Raw genomic sequence first — 14,628 nt, forward strand, 5'->3', positions numbered from 1 at the left:
GGTACCTAAAAGCTGCAAGCGATCCTTGGCCATTGCCAAATTTGTCATCATTTTAGACTGCAGACGTCGAGCCCGATCACACTGATCACCTTACAAAGAAAAATCAATGTTAAAACTTGGCAAATTAACTTTTTAAACTGCTAAAATACTGACATCCAGCCATCCTCTTCTTCCTCCCACTCCTTAGCTGCCCCCTCCACTAAGAAATAACTGATGAAGTTTCCTATTCAATCAATATTTTCAAGCTTGTTGCTGCAATATTTCACAATACTGCTCATAGAGAGGTGGATATCTATTCTCTTACATCTCACACTGACCTAATATACACTCCTTTCCACCACATTTTTCTTTAAAAAAAGAGTCAAATAAAATAGGTTTTTAAGAAGCTTGAGAAGTGACTGAGAGGCAAATACAATTTAGAATCACTATTATGATAATATGAAGAGATTTAAATTCAGTTGACTGTGTCCCTTTACATTTCAAAGTACTCAGAGTTACAGATATTTATATTACTACTTATTTTAAATAAGATCTGTTCAAGCTGAACTTTTTTTTAACTACACAATTTAGACTGTATCAAATGCCAATGGTGATGCTGCACAGGTAAAACATCAGCATACACTGTTCACAAACATTTCGGAACACATCTGAGGAACAAACCAGCAGTCTGCTAAAGCAGCCCTGGAGGTTTTTTTGTTTGTTTTTAAATTATTTTGAGGACAGAGATCTTTAGTTAACCTTTCCCTACAACTATTTCTCTGTGTTACATATAGGCTCCTATGCTACAGCTCAAGATGCTTCTATATACACAGATAGCTTACTTCCTTCGTTGGAAGTGCTCAGCTATTTTGACATAAGCTATCTAGAAAGACAATTTTAGACTAATCCAAGTCAGTGAGGCTTTTACTGTTTCTTCCTTGTTTATACTGCAGAGATTACAAAATTCTGAAGAAGTGAGAAAACGAACTAATTCAAGATTGCCAGCTTTGGCAAACCAAATCAAAACACACAAAGGAAATGCCAAAATATTAAGAAATTGAGCATTTGACTCATAACTTTTTTTTTCTTAGATGAACTGATTATTTTGTAATACCTGAAGCAAGAGTTCCATTACAGACAGAACATTAAGGCAGAACAGAGAAATGGACCAGTGCTCACTCACAGCTTAAACAAGAATGAGAAACAGCAAACCATTCCTAGCACCTACCACATTTAGCAATTATATCTCATTTTTGAGGAAGCCATAAAGCAGTACTGATCAATAAAGCAAATCTTTTTCACAAGACTCAAAACTGGCTTACCTTGACCAACAACTAAGACAGCTATTCCTCTTTCCAGTTCTTCAATTCCTTTCTTATACCATTCAACAGCTTGTTCCTTTTGTCCTGCTTAAAAAGGAAGTGAACCCATTATTTTATGTAACGGATTAAAGTTCAGGAATGCTTCCATATAATGCCACAAAACAAGCAAAGTGAAGGAAGATTTATTTGGACAAAATTCTAGGAAACACTTAAAGGGACACTGTCAACTTCATACCTACTTCTAGTTCCAAATGAGCTTCTCTATTAACAACAGGTATCACACCAGCCTCAAATCACTTTTGCCCGTTTTAGAAAATACCTCGACTAGCTTAACGAGATTGCTCTCCCTGTGGGAAGGAAGAGAAAGAAAAAGCCAACACAGAAATAGAACCACAACAGAAATGGTGAAGTGTGGATTTCTTTCCCTTCTGAAACATCAAAACAAGACATGCATGTTAATCTTCCAGGGACACCTAATACCAAAGTAACACTAGAAGTATTGAAATTCAAGAAGAAAAGTAATGAGCCTGAGGTACTACCTACATGATATCAGATACTTCTGGTTCAGTTTTGCCCAGAGCAGTTCATTTGCCATGGGTATATTTGTTTTTTTTTCCACTCTATCATGGAATTGCTGTACTGCGGGTGTACGTCAACGTGTACATGAAGTAAAACACACAGTCTTGAAAAGAACAAGTCCATCCGCATGCCTACACCTTGCCCGTTTTATCCAGCACCATGAAAACAAATGATCTATTGAAAGTAACTCAGATCTGCGTAATCCCTCCCTTCCTATAGATATCCTGTGGTCAAAAGCTATCTTGCTGCATACTGACAGATGCTTTTTTCAAGTTAGCAGTGCCATAACTAAACATACCTTTCCAGCAAGGAATACAGACTTACGTTCTTAGTGCTGATGAGCACTAAGAAGCCCCTAGTGCTAGAAGAACAAGAAATACCTAGAATGAAGTCTTCAGATATTATGACCTTGGTTTCAGAAGAGATAACAAAAGTATTCATAAGTGCCAGCTAGCAGTGAATGTGTTGCCTCTTTATTCAGACCTTTCTATAACTTCAGTCCCAGGTGTATTTTCTACAAAATTTCAGTGCCAGGAAAATATTTCAATACATTTCAAGAGAAAAACCTTAAGATGATTCCTCCTCCCTGTCCAGATTATTATCTTTTATTAACTTTTGGCAGCTTTTCTTGTGCAGCTAACCACATACTTCACCCTCCTTACCAACACAGAAAGCAGGAGCAGCACCTTTCTACAGCTGCATGCATTGCACACCTTGGGAATCATTTCTGCTTGTTTTCCACCAGTCTCACACACCCTGACTGTTAAGAAAAGCTATGAAAGTGAAATAACAAAAGCTGTGTGGCTACCATCTCTCCTGCAGCCTCCTTTCTTTACATTTTTCCTTCTCACCTACAGAAATAGTGTCAACTGCAGTGCAAGCTTAAAGCTGCTTAAAACCATTAGAAAAGAAACATGAAGCGATTCCAGCCACCCTTACTACTGCTTGAGTCACTTTGCTCCTTTGAGGAGCAGTCCCAGGCGTGCCAAGCACATCATTAAATCTCACCTCCACCTTCCAACAGAAGGAAGCTCTGAAAGCAGAGCACCAACCCAGCTGCTTGCAAGGGCAGCACTGCACCCACGCAGAACCACTTACACATTCCCAGGGGCTAAGGCATGAAAAAAGCCACATTCATCAGAAGTCACTGATTCACTGTAATGAGATAGTCTTCTTCACAGTAGCCTGCACTGCTGCGTTTTGATCTGTGACTGAAGTCTTGACAAGACACCCGTTCATTTTGACTGTCACTGAGCAACACTTGCACAGCCTCAAAGATTTCTCCTGCTCACTCCACTCCCCCAGAGATAAAGCTGGAGTGAGAACAGGACAATTAACTCAAACTGGCCAAAGAAATACCGCATACTGTGTAACAACACGCCCAGAAACAAAAACTTAGAGGAAGAATAGGGCAGGTGTATGTGCGTGGGGGGGCTGGCTTGCATCACTCAGAACCTGGCTGGGTATAAGTCTGCCTGTGAGGAGTTACTAAGGGAGTGCCTTTCTGCCATGTGTTCCCCTCCCCCTCACTCCTTGTATTCTCTGCCCACAAGTTCTCACTTCTACCCCTCTTGCTCCCTACCCACCCTTTTCCACTGGCTGGCAGCCACCACACCATTCTTTCTGGGGAGGGGGGAATTGCCCAGAGAAATACAGGGCACTGAGCTGGAGTTTGAAAATGCCAAAACATTAACACTGATTTCCCAAAAAATATACAAGCACAAAAACTATCTGAAGTGATATCATAATTACTGAGCTTCCAGAACAGCAAAAACTCCACATAACTGACACAACATTAACTAATCCAGAAATTCCAACCATTTCATGTACTACACCTAACACAGTTTTTACTGAAAGTTACAAAAAGCTATTTAAATAACAAACAAATTAGAAGGTACAACATACAACAGTGGTATGAGCAAAACAGATGAGCAGTCAATCTGTGCATTAAAGCAATCCGAGCTCCTTCTCAATGATACAGCTAATGCAATTGTGACTGCTGTATTGGCTGTAAAGTATACACCTTGTGCAGCTAACTCAAATATGATAACTCTAAGAATACCTATAAAACAAGTCAATGACAAATGAAGATCTGCAGGTTCCCCCTCCCAGTCAGCAAGCCACCTGTTCCATAGCTGTGTCTTATATCAGCAATTCAGCCTTGGCCACTGCACAGAGCTGCCATCAGCACCACTGAGCTCCTTGCATCTGTTCTGAGCTGACCTCAATGCGCTCACAGTGCTTTCCTTTCCCCAGAGCTTAATGCTGCCACTCCCAAACCCTCAGTGTAACGGAGCTCAGACGGTGTGCTCAGCAGGCCACTTCCAGCAGAGGCCTACTACAAGGGTTTCAGTGTTACTGCTTCTTTAGCATGCTGCACTGACAACCCAGTCAAAAGGGTAGAGTGAGGTCTGTTGACACTCCCCAAGGATTTTAGAACATGCACAACCAGCAGGGCTGCCTCTGGGTGCTGACAGTTGTGCTGCTGCAGTTAAGCCAAACATTCAGGCCGGAGAAGTGAAGGCTCAGCGGATGGAAGTGAAGGCTCACCTGATGGAAGGTGACCTTCTGGTACTAAAAGGAGCTTATAAAGCAGGAGGGGAAATCAACCATTTACGTGGGTAGAAAGGGGTAGAATAAGGGAGAATGGCTTTAAATGAAAACAGGGGAGATTTAGGTTAGATGTCAAAGGGAAAAATCTTTGCTCAGAGGGCAGTGAGGCCCTGGCCAGCTGCCTGGAGAAGCTGCGGGCGCCCCATCCCTGGAGGCACACAGGGCAAGATTAGATGGACCCTGGGCAGCCTGAGCTGGTGGAGGGCAGCTCTGCCATGGCAGATGGCTGGGACTGGTGGGCTTCGAGATCCCTCCCAACCCAAACCATTCTGTGATTCTGTTACTCATGTAGCTAAAATCAAAAACACAAGCAGAACCGTGATTTGGTTGGGTTGTTTTACCCTTCCAGACAAAAACAAGCACAAAAGACAGGTGCAGCACCCTCATATCTGCATTCATCTTCCTGAAGCCCACCTATCAGTTACACTGTGAGAAGTGTTGTTTTGTTTTTGTTTTTCTTTTCAAACCAGAGAAAGCCTGTCAAATGCAGAAATAAAAGCAGACCAGCAGTTGCCCAAGCACGAGCCTTTTCCCAGTGACTCCGAATGGGCCGCTTACGGCGCCTGTTTGTCGGAACGAGTCTTCAACGCGCCCACCGCTCCTCAGCAGTACTTGGAGGGCTGCACCCACCTCGCCGGCCCAGGCGGCCGGGTTAAACCGGGAGCCAGCTCCACCCGCACCCCCACAGCTACGAACCGAAGGCCGTAATTAAGGTTACGGGGCCGCCCTTCCTCAGGGCCACTCCCGACCCGCAGCCCCGCATCGGTCGGGACGCACAGCGGCCGTGGGCACCGTCGCCGCCCCTACCTGTCTCGTCCTCGTCGATGCGCAGCGCCATGGAGATGCACTCGAAGGCCCGTTTGTGGCACGCCCGCACCCGCTCGGCCGCCCCGCCGGGCTCGGGCGCGTCGCCGGCCCTGCTGCTCTTGGCGGCCATGAGTGCGCCGCGGGAGAGACGCTCGCAGAGCCAGGCGACCAGCAGCCCGAGCTGGAAGGCGACGAAGCGGAGCAGGGCGAAGGCAGCGAACAACGGGTACGAGAAGTAGTACAGGTTCCGCTTGTGCGGGGACGCCGCTGCCGCCGCTGCCGCCCCCGCCGGCGGCGCGGGGGGAGCCGGCCCGGACGGCGCGGAGGGGAAGGCCCCGGCGGCGGGAGGCGCGGAGCTGGAGCCGGCTGAGCCCTTCTTCTTCCCTCTGCCTCCCGGAGAATTCATTCACCGCCGTCGCCATAACCCGCTGCCAGCGACTGACAACAACCAGCCATGGCGGCGGCGAGCGACGCCCCTTTCACTCGACCCCGGGGGAGGAGCGCTGACAGCGGTCAGGCGCAGCGCTCCCAGCGCCGCTATTGTTGAGGCGCAGCAGCCGCAGCGACAATAGGAGGCGGGGTCGGCGCCGCGGGGCTCCTGCAGCTCGCGGAGGGTGGCGCGGGGTGGGAGCGGGGCGGGCACAACGCGCTCGGCGCGACGCGGCGCTGCGTGCGGTCCCGCGGGAGACGTAGGCCGGCCGCGATGCACGCTGGGAAATGTAGTCCCGGGGAGGAGTAATGGAGCTGAGCGCGGACATCAAGCACAGATACGTCACTCTGGGAATAAACCTCAACGCCTTGTACTCTCGTTGCGAGGATGAATGCCCCGCTGGTCCAGTCAGCCTTATCAATTATTTATCAACGGCAATATTTATTGCCTGATGGGTCTTTCCCACTGAGACATAACCCCCAGCTGCTTAGTGCCTTTGTTACCTCAAGTCCTCCAAGTGCTTTGGCACAACGAGTCTGGCATCCAGGGCAGACAGCCATAATCGCCACCTTCTGCTTGCGCATCTGCATCTGGCACATGCAATGCCATCGCACATCCTTTCTTCTGCTCCAATCCCAACCCCACCACACCTTACACACATACAGCAGGGAGAGGCAGTGATTCTGCAGCACGACTGACCATCTGTCTACTACACAACAGCACTGTACACAGTAATCTGCACTGTCCCCACAGTATAGAAATACATGAAAAATGAATGAAGTTATTTATTCATTGCTTGTTTATGCCACATACAGGTATTTTTAGTAACGAAATTTGCCCTGGTAATGCATATTTTTTTTTTAATAAATAAATGACTTATTGTATTTTAATAAAGAGTATTAGTTTTTATCAATGTCTAAACTACAGAATGAATTATATAATAATATACAACAAAATACATATTTGTGGCCTAGAATGCTTATTAGATGGAGCTAGTAACCTATCAGCACCCAAAAAATGCAGTAATGTTCATTTTTTTTCTTTGTTAAGAAAAATGATGTGCTTAACAACCTAAAAAAACCCCACTTCTTATTTTGTTAAACTGAAATTATGAGTTGAACTATACATTAACAAGCTGAATTACCTAAAAATTTGACAGAGGTTTTGGAATACCAACAAGCTTCTAGAAACTTCAAGCAGCGTTAATATTACGTAGTACACAAAGAAGTCATGTATAATAAGCCATGTGACAGACTACCCATGTACCATCTCTACTGCCCATCTGTTATGTACACCATCATCCTATTCCTATGCAAAATAATAGGAGAGTCTGTCAGTGAATAAATTATTAACAAACCGAAACAGCTTGAATGGCAAGGGGAAGAGTGTGTGGACAGTGAGTCTCCAACAATCCTGATGACTCAGTCTCTTCAGCTACTGTTATTAAAAACATTGAGAATGTAAACTCTGTAAGGCATCTGACTTTGTCATGGTATGTAGAACTACACACTGCTAAATAGTGCACCTGCTAAGGGAATCATTTTTTAAGCCAAAGCACAGTTCAAGAAGTAGACATGTCAGAAATTGTGATAATGCTTCTAGTGAGAACCTAAAAAACTCAGTTCATTATTATGACTAATATTTCAGTCATCTGTGAGTCCGTTTCATTGCCTTCCTATTTAAAGCTGGCTGTAATATTCATTGGACCTATCCATGAACTACTTTAATTGATAATCTGCCATAATAGTTTTTGTGTGTGTTTTGTAAATAAAAGCTGTAAACAAACAAAGGAAGCCAAGCCAAATGAGAGCAACAGATGGCTTTCTGCTGTTGGCTGAGACAATCCATCTCAGCAAAAGCCCCGAGGAGCACCAGTGAAGACATGAGACCTGCATTGAGGAGTGGGCAATGGCTCCATCAGCTCGTCTGCCTGACGGGACTTTTCTGTGAAAAACCAGAGCTCAGCCTGCAGATCAGGGACTCAAAATACAGGAGTTAGAACACGGCACTTCAGCAGAAGGTTCAGGAACTGGGGCAGGCAAGTCACTGCAGTCGTAGGAATTAGAATGGTGCAACTACCTCAAAACCAAATGCCACTGCATAGAAGGTACCGTCAGGAAACCTTTTCTAGCTGATATAACATTATAGCAAAACTTAATGCTACCCTCAGAGCTGCTCGCCCTGAGGCGGAGCACCTCCCGGCAACCAGGCTGCCCGACCCACCTCCCCTCGTAGCGGGCGCTCAAAGCAACCCGCAGCCCAACGGACCGCCAACAGCAGGGCTGCGGCGGGATAGGCTCCGCCCAAGTGACGTCACTGCTGTGGGCGCTGCCGCCGTTCTCCCGCTTCCCCTCGCACGGACGGCCGAGGTGGGCGGAGCTTCACTCTGCGCAAGCGCAGATTGTCGGAGCGCGGCGGCTGCAGAGCGACTGTTTCACTTACGTCCGAACAATTTACGACACCTGCGCCGGTGGCTGTGGTTGCTACGGGCAAGCTCTGCCGTCCCGTCGCGAAGTAGCGTGCAGCGGAATCTACGCGGGTGAGAGCGGTGCGGTGTAGCAGGAGGGGGTCCCGGGCTACTGGTACTGTAAAGCGGACACGCGAGCGGAAGAGGGAAGGGAAAGAAAACGCTACGCTTGTCTCGTCTCGATCTCAGCCTACTGACCGGTTCGTGTTGTTGCTTTCCAGGATTCCTGTATATCCAGCAAATCCCACGTTGGAAACCATGGAGGCAGAACAGATCATGGAGGGACAGCCGCAGGTACGGCAAGAAACGTTTGGTGTGCGTTGTCGGTACGTGTGTAAAATAAGCGGTTGTGCGTTGCTGACCGTGTGTTCGTTTTACAGGTTCCAGAAAATCCCCATTCTGAATATGGGCTCACTGAAAATGTAGAGGTAAGGCAGACTTTATTACTTTCAAGTGTAGCAGGGGTCACGGTCCTGAGGTTAAATGTTGGGTCTGAACTTACTAGCCAGTGTTCCCAAGAAAGTGAGTTGGGATCTGCACCAGCAGATTGCCTTACACTGTCAGCTGTTAGTGCGTTGTCTTGTGTTGCTTCTGTGGGACAGAATGCTGCTGAAGTAAGTAATGAACGTTTTGATGAGATTCCTTTGAGATGTGTCTTGTGATGGCTGTCTGTGCCAGTAACAGGCCATGCTGCTAAAAGGCAGACAGGCTTTCATTACAGAGAGGAGAATAGGAGTCGATGGCATTTCTGTAAAAGTATCAAAGGGAGGGATTTTTTAATATCCTTGTAAATGGGAACATGGGATCACAGTAATCTAAGCTAGCTGTAATTACTTATGCCGATAGAGCAGACAGAGTCCAGTCTGCCTTTGCCGCGGGTAACAGCGTGGGTTGGAATAATAACTCTAAGATGTTTGTTTACTGCTGTTTGTGAGCTTTCATCTCTGTGTAAGCTGGAAGCTGTATGTGAAGACTTTGCAGAAACTTCTCAAACATCCTGAGTGATCGAGCTCCCTGAAAACTGCCTGCACTCCTCCATTTCCACTGCAGTCATAAGACATGGGTTGTATAGTTGTAGATCTCTGTAGATGGTGTTTAATGTATTTCATATGCTGGCAGCAGTAGTGTGTCTTTTCTTCAACTGGAGTTCATAGTTTCAAGGTGTTTCAGGCATCTGGAACCATTTTGTGTATCTTTTTCTTAAAGTATCCTATACTTTACTGTGGTCTCTAAGTGTTTGGCATTAACAGAGTCCCTTTTGTGTTGGAAGCGGAGGCATGCGGGAACCATTCAGTTGGAGCTGGTCATGTTAAAGTTATACCTTCCTAAGACTGTTTTCTCTGAGCAGAGACTCCTCTGGTTTAAGCTTGTCCAAGGAAAAATGCACTTACATTTTCTTAAAAGATGTAAAGAAGTTATTTTCAGTGAGCTCGCAGAGAAACAGGTACTTTATTTGCCCACATACTTCAAAGTAGATCTAACTGCTATTACCAATATTCATTCACTTTTCCTTCAGAGGATAGTGGAAAATGAGAAGTTAAATGCAGAGAAAACATCGAAGCAAAAGGTGGATCTTCAATCATTACCCACACGTGCCTACTTGGATCAGACTGTTGTACCTATCTTGCTACAGGGACTTGCTGTTCTTGCAAAAGAGAGGTAAGATACTGAAATGTTCCTTCTGTCCTTAGGAAGAAAGTAGGTCTCAAACTTGGGTAGTTTGTCACCTTTGTTGATCTCACACACCAGATATGGTGTTAGCTTGACAGATGTAAGAAAGCCATAACAACAAGTTCATAAAATGCTGTGATTGTAGCAGGATGTGATCCTCACTTAGCTGCATGTGGGATGGTTAAGGTTATTTAATTAATTTCTTGGCTCACGATGTGGCTTACTACTGCAAAGTTTTTGTAGGGAAAAGACTACTTTTCATAAATTTTATCACATAATTTACCTTATAAAAACAAGGGAAGAAGCTGTTCTAATTTTGAACAAAATTTCTATCATATGGGATTATAAAGAGTTCTGCTTGCCATTCAAAAGAAAGAAACAAATGCAAATCAGGCCTGGACATAGCTTCTCCTAAGAAGTTTGAAACACTTTTTAATGGATGAGGTTGACCCTGCAGTGTTAACACGGTAATACAACAAACAATAATAGTTCATCCTTTGAGTAAAGATTGTTCTGTTCTGTTAAGGCACCTCAAATCTCTTATCAGGCAACACAGAAGCATATTCTTTAACAATAATAAAGTGGTTAATCTTGTCCAAATGAATTTCTATCTCAACTATTGGTGAGTCACACTGCATATAAACCATTTCTCAGTTTTGCTGAAATAACATTTCCAAAGCTGGTATGGATGAATGACCTCACTGTACCTATAGCCAGAACAACCATCCGCGGTGCCTTAATCTGAGAAGGAGCTGTGAATTTGAACTGATTGTACAGGCTTCTAGCAAAACAAAAGAGCATGTAGGAAGGTACACCCTGCTCCCGAGGCAGCACTCTGATCTTCAGTTGCCATCGGTGGGAAGTCTGCTGCAGACTGAGTGTCATCTGGGGAGGAATCAGCACTTTAAGTCTCTTGGTGTTAATTGAAGGAATCAACAGACACATGTAAACAGGAATCCAGATGACAGAGTCAGTTTAAATCTCCAAAAAGCTTCTGGCAGTCTGTCACTAATGGCCGTTAATGAGAGTTAAGTTGCTGTGAGACAAAAGGAAAAGTTTTTATGTGAGAGGAACTGGTTGAATGATGCAAGACGTAGAGTGGAAGTAAATGGTGAACTTCTGTGGTGAACAAAGCTCAACACGATAATCATGGAAAGGATTGTTTGTAACAACTTGAAAAAATTAGTGCCAGTTTGTTAATGATACTGAGTTTTACAGAACAGCTTGGGGTTTTTTGTTGTTTTGTTTTGGAGTTGATCAGCCTGTAAATAATAGTACAGGAACTTTATAAATTGAGAATTACCCTTACAAAAATATCTTCTGAGTAAATAAAGAGTTGGAACTTAGTTACAGTTTGTGTGACTTAGAAATTGAAGGGATAAAAACACAATGTCATTATTTAAACCTTTAACATTCTTGTATTTTGAATGTTTTGCATAATTCCAGTTCCCCTGTATTCTGGTACAATGTGAAAAAGTAGAGAAAGGAGTGACAAGGTGGTCATTAAGTATGGAATGCCATCTGTGCAGGGTGTGACTGAATGGACAGTACTGCAGCCTGAGAGAAAATATATTAGAAATATGATTAATGATGAATAGCAAGGAAATGATGGATTGCATTTTCCATCTCTTCTGATGCAATAATGAAATTGAGCTAGGTAGAAAATTCATAATTGGAAAAAAAGGAGGAGACTCTTCATAGGTCACATAATTAAGCCATGTAACTTTTAAGATGGGGTTGAGGACATTAAAGCACATTATTGCTTTATTTGGGCTAAGGGCCCAGGAAATAGTAGTTGCCAGAAACTACGCAAACACTTGTAATGCACAAATGCCACAAGAATCACAAGAAGAAAAAGAAGCAAGAACTGATAAAGTGTTATTTGATGCAGTATGAATTAAAGAAATCGATAAATGCATACAACTTACAATGAGGTACGTACACTGTGAGCATAAATACTGTATACCCTCATTCCAGGTGTGTAACTGTTTTAGCAATTTAATAGCGTGGAACTAATGGCCACCAGGATTCCTTATTTAAAAACTTACTGACCAGGTGTAAACTGGAAACTTCCTGAGTTGGTCTGGGTAGTTGGTTGTCCCTAAGGCAGTGCCTCCAGGTGTTTGAGAGGAGTTACGTTGCTTTTCAGAGAAGGCGATTAGTTCTTCACCTACCCAGTTTCATATAACAAAAATTAATTGCTTTTGATTTACACTTTTTTTTTTTACAGACCGCCAAATCCCATTGAATTTCTAGCAGCGTATCTTTTAAAAAACAAGTCACAATTTGAGGACCGAAATTAACTCCATTATAATGAGGACAATTTGGCTGCTAGACCGAAATGCTTATTTGTCACAACTTGTTTTCTGCTGTAAAAATCCTTTGGAAGTAGTAGTATTGTCTCTCTTCATCACACAATATGCTTTACCTTTTGAGTTATTTAATAAAGAACACTTGACATTTTATTTGTTCATTTATTTTAAACTAGCTAGTCAGAGTCTTTAAAAATAAAATACTGACACTGCACTACTGGATGAAAGGCTGAATACTTCACTGGGGATACGTCACCTGTATGCAAGAAACAAAGGAATACAATTTATTATGGTGGTCATAATGTCTGTAACTTAATTTATTTTGCACCTTCCTTTGCAAGGTATCTAAACACAATGTAAATTAAGAGTAGTTAGAATTTATTTTGTGGATGGATTAAGTAGAGAACTTAATTCAGAACACTGGGAAGTTTTCAGTTTAAAACACAATTAGTTTCACCTGCAGACAATGTCCAACACTTCAGGTGCTTTTATTAATGGTGTGCTGTTAAGCATTTGTTGTTGATCTCTTGTGGCTGGTGTGCTGGATTTAGCTGGATTTAGAAAGTTTAAAGGGACTTTAACAGCTCAGTAGTTCAATTCTCTGTTCTGCTAATCCTAGTTGGTGCATTCTTTCTCTGTCAAGCATCATTCTGATCTAACTCAGTGAAAGACTAAACCTTGTTGGTTTTTTCCCCCCTTAGTTTTGCTAACATCTCTTTTCATTTTCTATTCTTAACATCTTTTTGTGCCTTTCTTGTTTATCCTGTATTCCCCTCACAAGAGGTGAAGGCTACAGGGCTCAGTGTACAATATTAGAAAGGTGTGGCAGAAGAACATTGGGGAAAAAACAAGACAGAATTAACAGAGTAAAAAAGCATTTAAAAATACCATCAAAGACATGAAAATCTGAATATTGTAGCTGGAGAACAGGCTCACTGGGTTACTGACAATGTGTGCATGGGCTAGACAGCTAGACTACACTGGACTCCTTCAGGTAGCTGCACAAAAGCTTGAAAACAGCTCTTGGCTCATCAGGCATCAGTACAAGCTTTCAGGCAAGCTACTCCTCCAGCAGCATGCCAGCTACTCAATTGGCACCACCATGTTTGGTACGTGGTATAACCTGCTGTTGCTTTCCCAATGAGACCAGATAAAGAGAATGAAAAAGCCATGCTCACAAAATAATAATATATTTACTGTAGCTGCTCCATGGGGAAGCTTCCTCCAAGAAAATAAGGTGAAATATTACCAGCAGCAGTGAATGTAGGAGCTCTTAAGGTATTTTATCAACTCACAGAAGGGTGTGACAGGTCAGTAAGAAAGTGCAACCATATTCCTTTACTTGTGAACTGGTCTTCAGCAACTAGGACTACCCACATGGGAAACATCCTGTAACAGGAAGAAGATAGTGAGTTATTATTTATCGGATCATGTCTGATTATTCTAGTTTTCAAAGTGAAGAAAGTAATGATACATTTTTTAAAGCATTTACCTGTTTAAACTCTTCCTGGCAACAAAGAAACAAATATATATATATATATATGAAGAGGTATGACACATGCATCCCATTTTAATTCAGAAAGAAAGGAATATGATTTTAAAAAAAAAACAAAAACACCAATTCTGAAGGCTTCAAGGTAAAATGTATTTAATTTCGAAATACAAACTATATACCAATTATATTATTTTTATAAAATAGGAACTAATTAATAAAATGGAGAATAGATGTAAGGCATTGAAAATGATTAAGATAAAAGCTTAAAGAAATGAAGGAAAACACTAACTTTAGTAACATTGCTAAATAGATGAAAGCCATATCTCTTGAACAACTGTTTTTTCATTTTCTTTGCAGTCCCCTGGGTAACTGAATTAGCACACCCTCGAAAGGGTAATAAAATTCAGCAGAAAATAAAGCAATTTCTGATTAGTAGTACAGCACAATTTCCAAGACGACCATTTCAGATCTAATATACAAAAGTTACCATTCAGTAACCAGAAAAAAAAAAAAATACATTATCCTCTTAAATGATCTGAGATGCTATTACTTTATAGAGGAAGTGGTAACATTTCTCTTAAGAAATATGAAGCTTAGGTGGGGCTGCTTTTATTGCTTTTAACACTAGAAGGAAGGACTGCTAGCAATAACAGGTTCCTCATGTGGTGAATGACAGCTGGGAATGACAGTTTGTAAAGAGAAAAGAATCAGAATATCAATGGCAGGGAGCAAGTTCCTGAGAAGGGTGTAGACTGGAAATGGGCAATGTGGAAAGCAAGATAGGGAAGAACTCAAAATAAAGCACGTGTAAGAGAACAAGAGAAAAAGACAGGGAAACAAAAGAGCTAGAAAATTGGGCCAGCTGAAGTCCTGAGTCACCCAAGCAAAGCATAGCATGTACTTCAGGAAAACCCTGCTGCTGAGTTCACACCAAACTGGAAGTCATTTTTGCC

The 14,628-nt window shown here is 42.9% G+C and overlaps 2 protein-coding genes across 2 annotated transcripts in view; one reads left to right on the forward strand and one right to left on the reverse strand.

Annotated features, from left to right (window-relative positions):
* The window catches only part of SPAST (spastin), a gene marked incomplete at its 3' end in the record, with an annotated part of 29,591 nt that extends 23,821 nt beyond the window's left edge, over positions 1-5,770 (reverse strand). Inside the window, exons 1-3 of the mRNA XM_079550700.1 lie at positions 5,301-5,770; positions 1,302-1,388; positions 6-89 (exon numbers count right to left, since the gene is read on the reverse strand). Of these exons, the coding sequence (XP_079406826.1) occupies positions 6-89; positions 1,302-1,388; positions 5,301-5,706 (577 nt within the window). The 5' untranslated portion in view covers positions 5,707-5,770. The remainder of the gene's footprint in view (positions 1-5; positions 90-1,301; positions 1,389-5,300) is intronic.
* Positions 5,771-8,455: 2,685 nt separating this feature from the next.
* Positions 8,456-12,171, forward strand: DPY30 (dpy-30 histone methyltransferase complex regulatory subunit; the record flags this gene model as incomplete). Its single annotated transcript, XM_079550532.1, has 4 exons — positions 8,456-8,491; positions 8,578-8,625; positions 9,714-9,856; positions 12,099-12,171. 4 exons carry the CDS (start codon positions 8,456-8,458, stop codon positions 12,169-12,171), a joined length of 300 nt encoding a protein of 99 aa, XP_079406658.1.
* Between the last annotated feature and the right edge of the window lie 2,457 nt (positions 12,172-14,628).

This window comes from Tetrao urogallus (genome assembly GCF_951394365.1).
Source record: "Tetrao urogallus genome assembly, chromosome: 2".
Lineage (NCBI taxonomy): Eukaryota > Metazoa > Chordata > Aves > Galliformes > Phasianidae > Tetrao > Tetrao urogallus.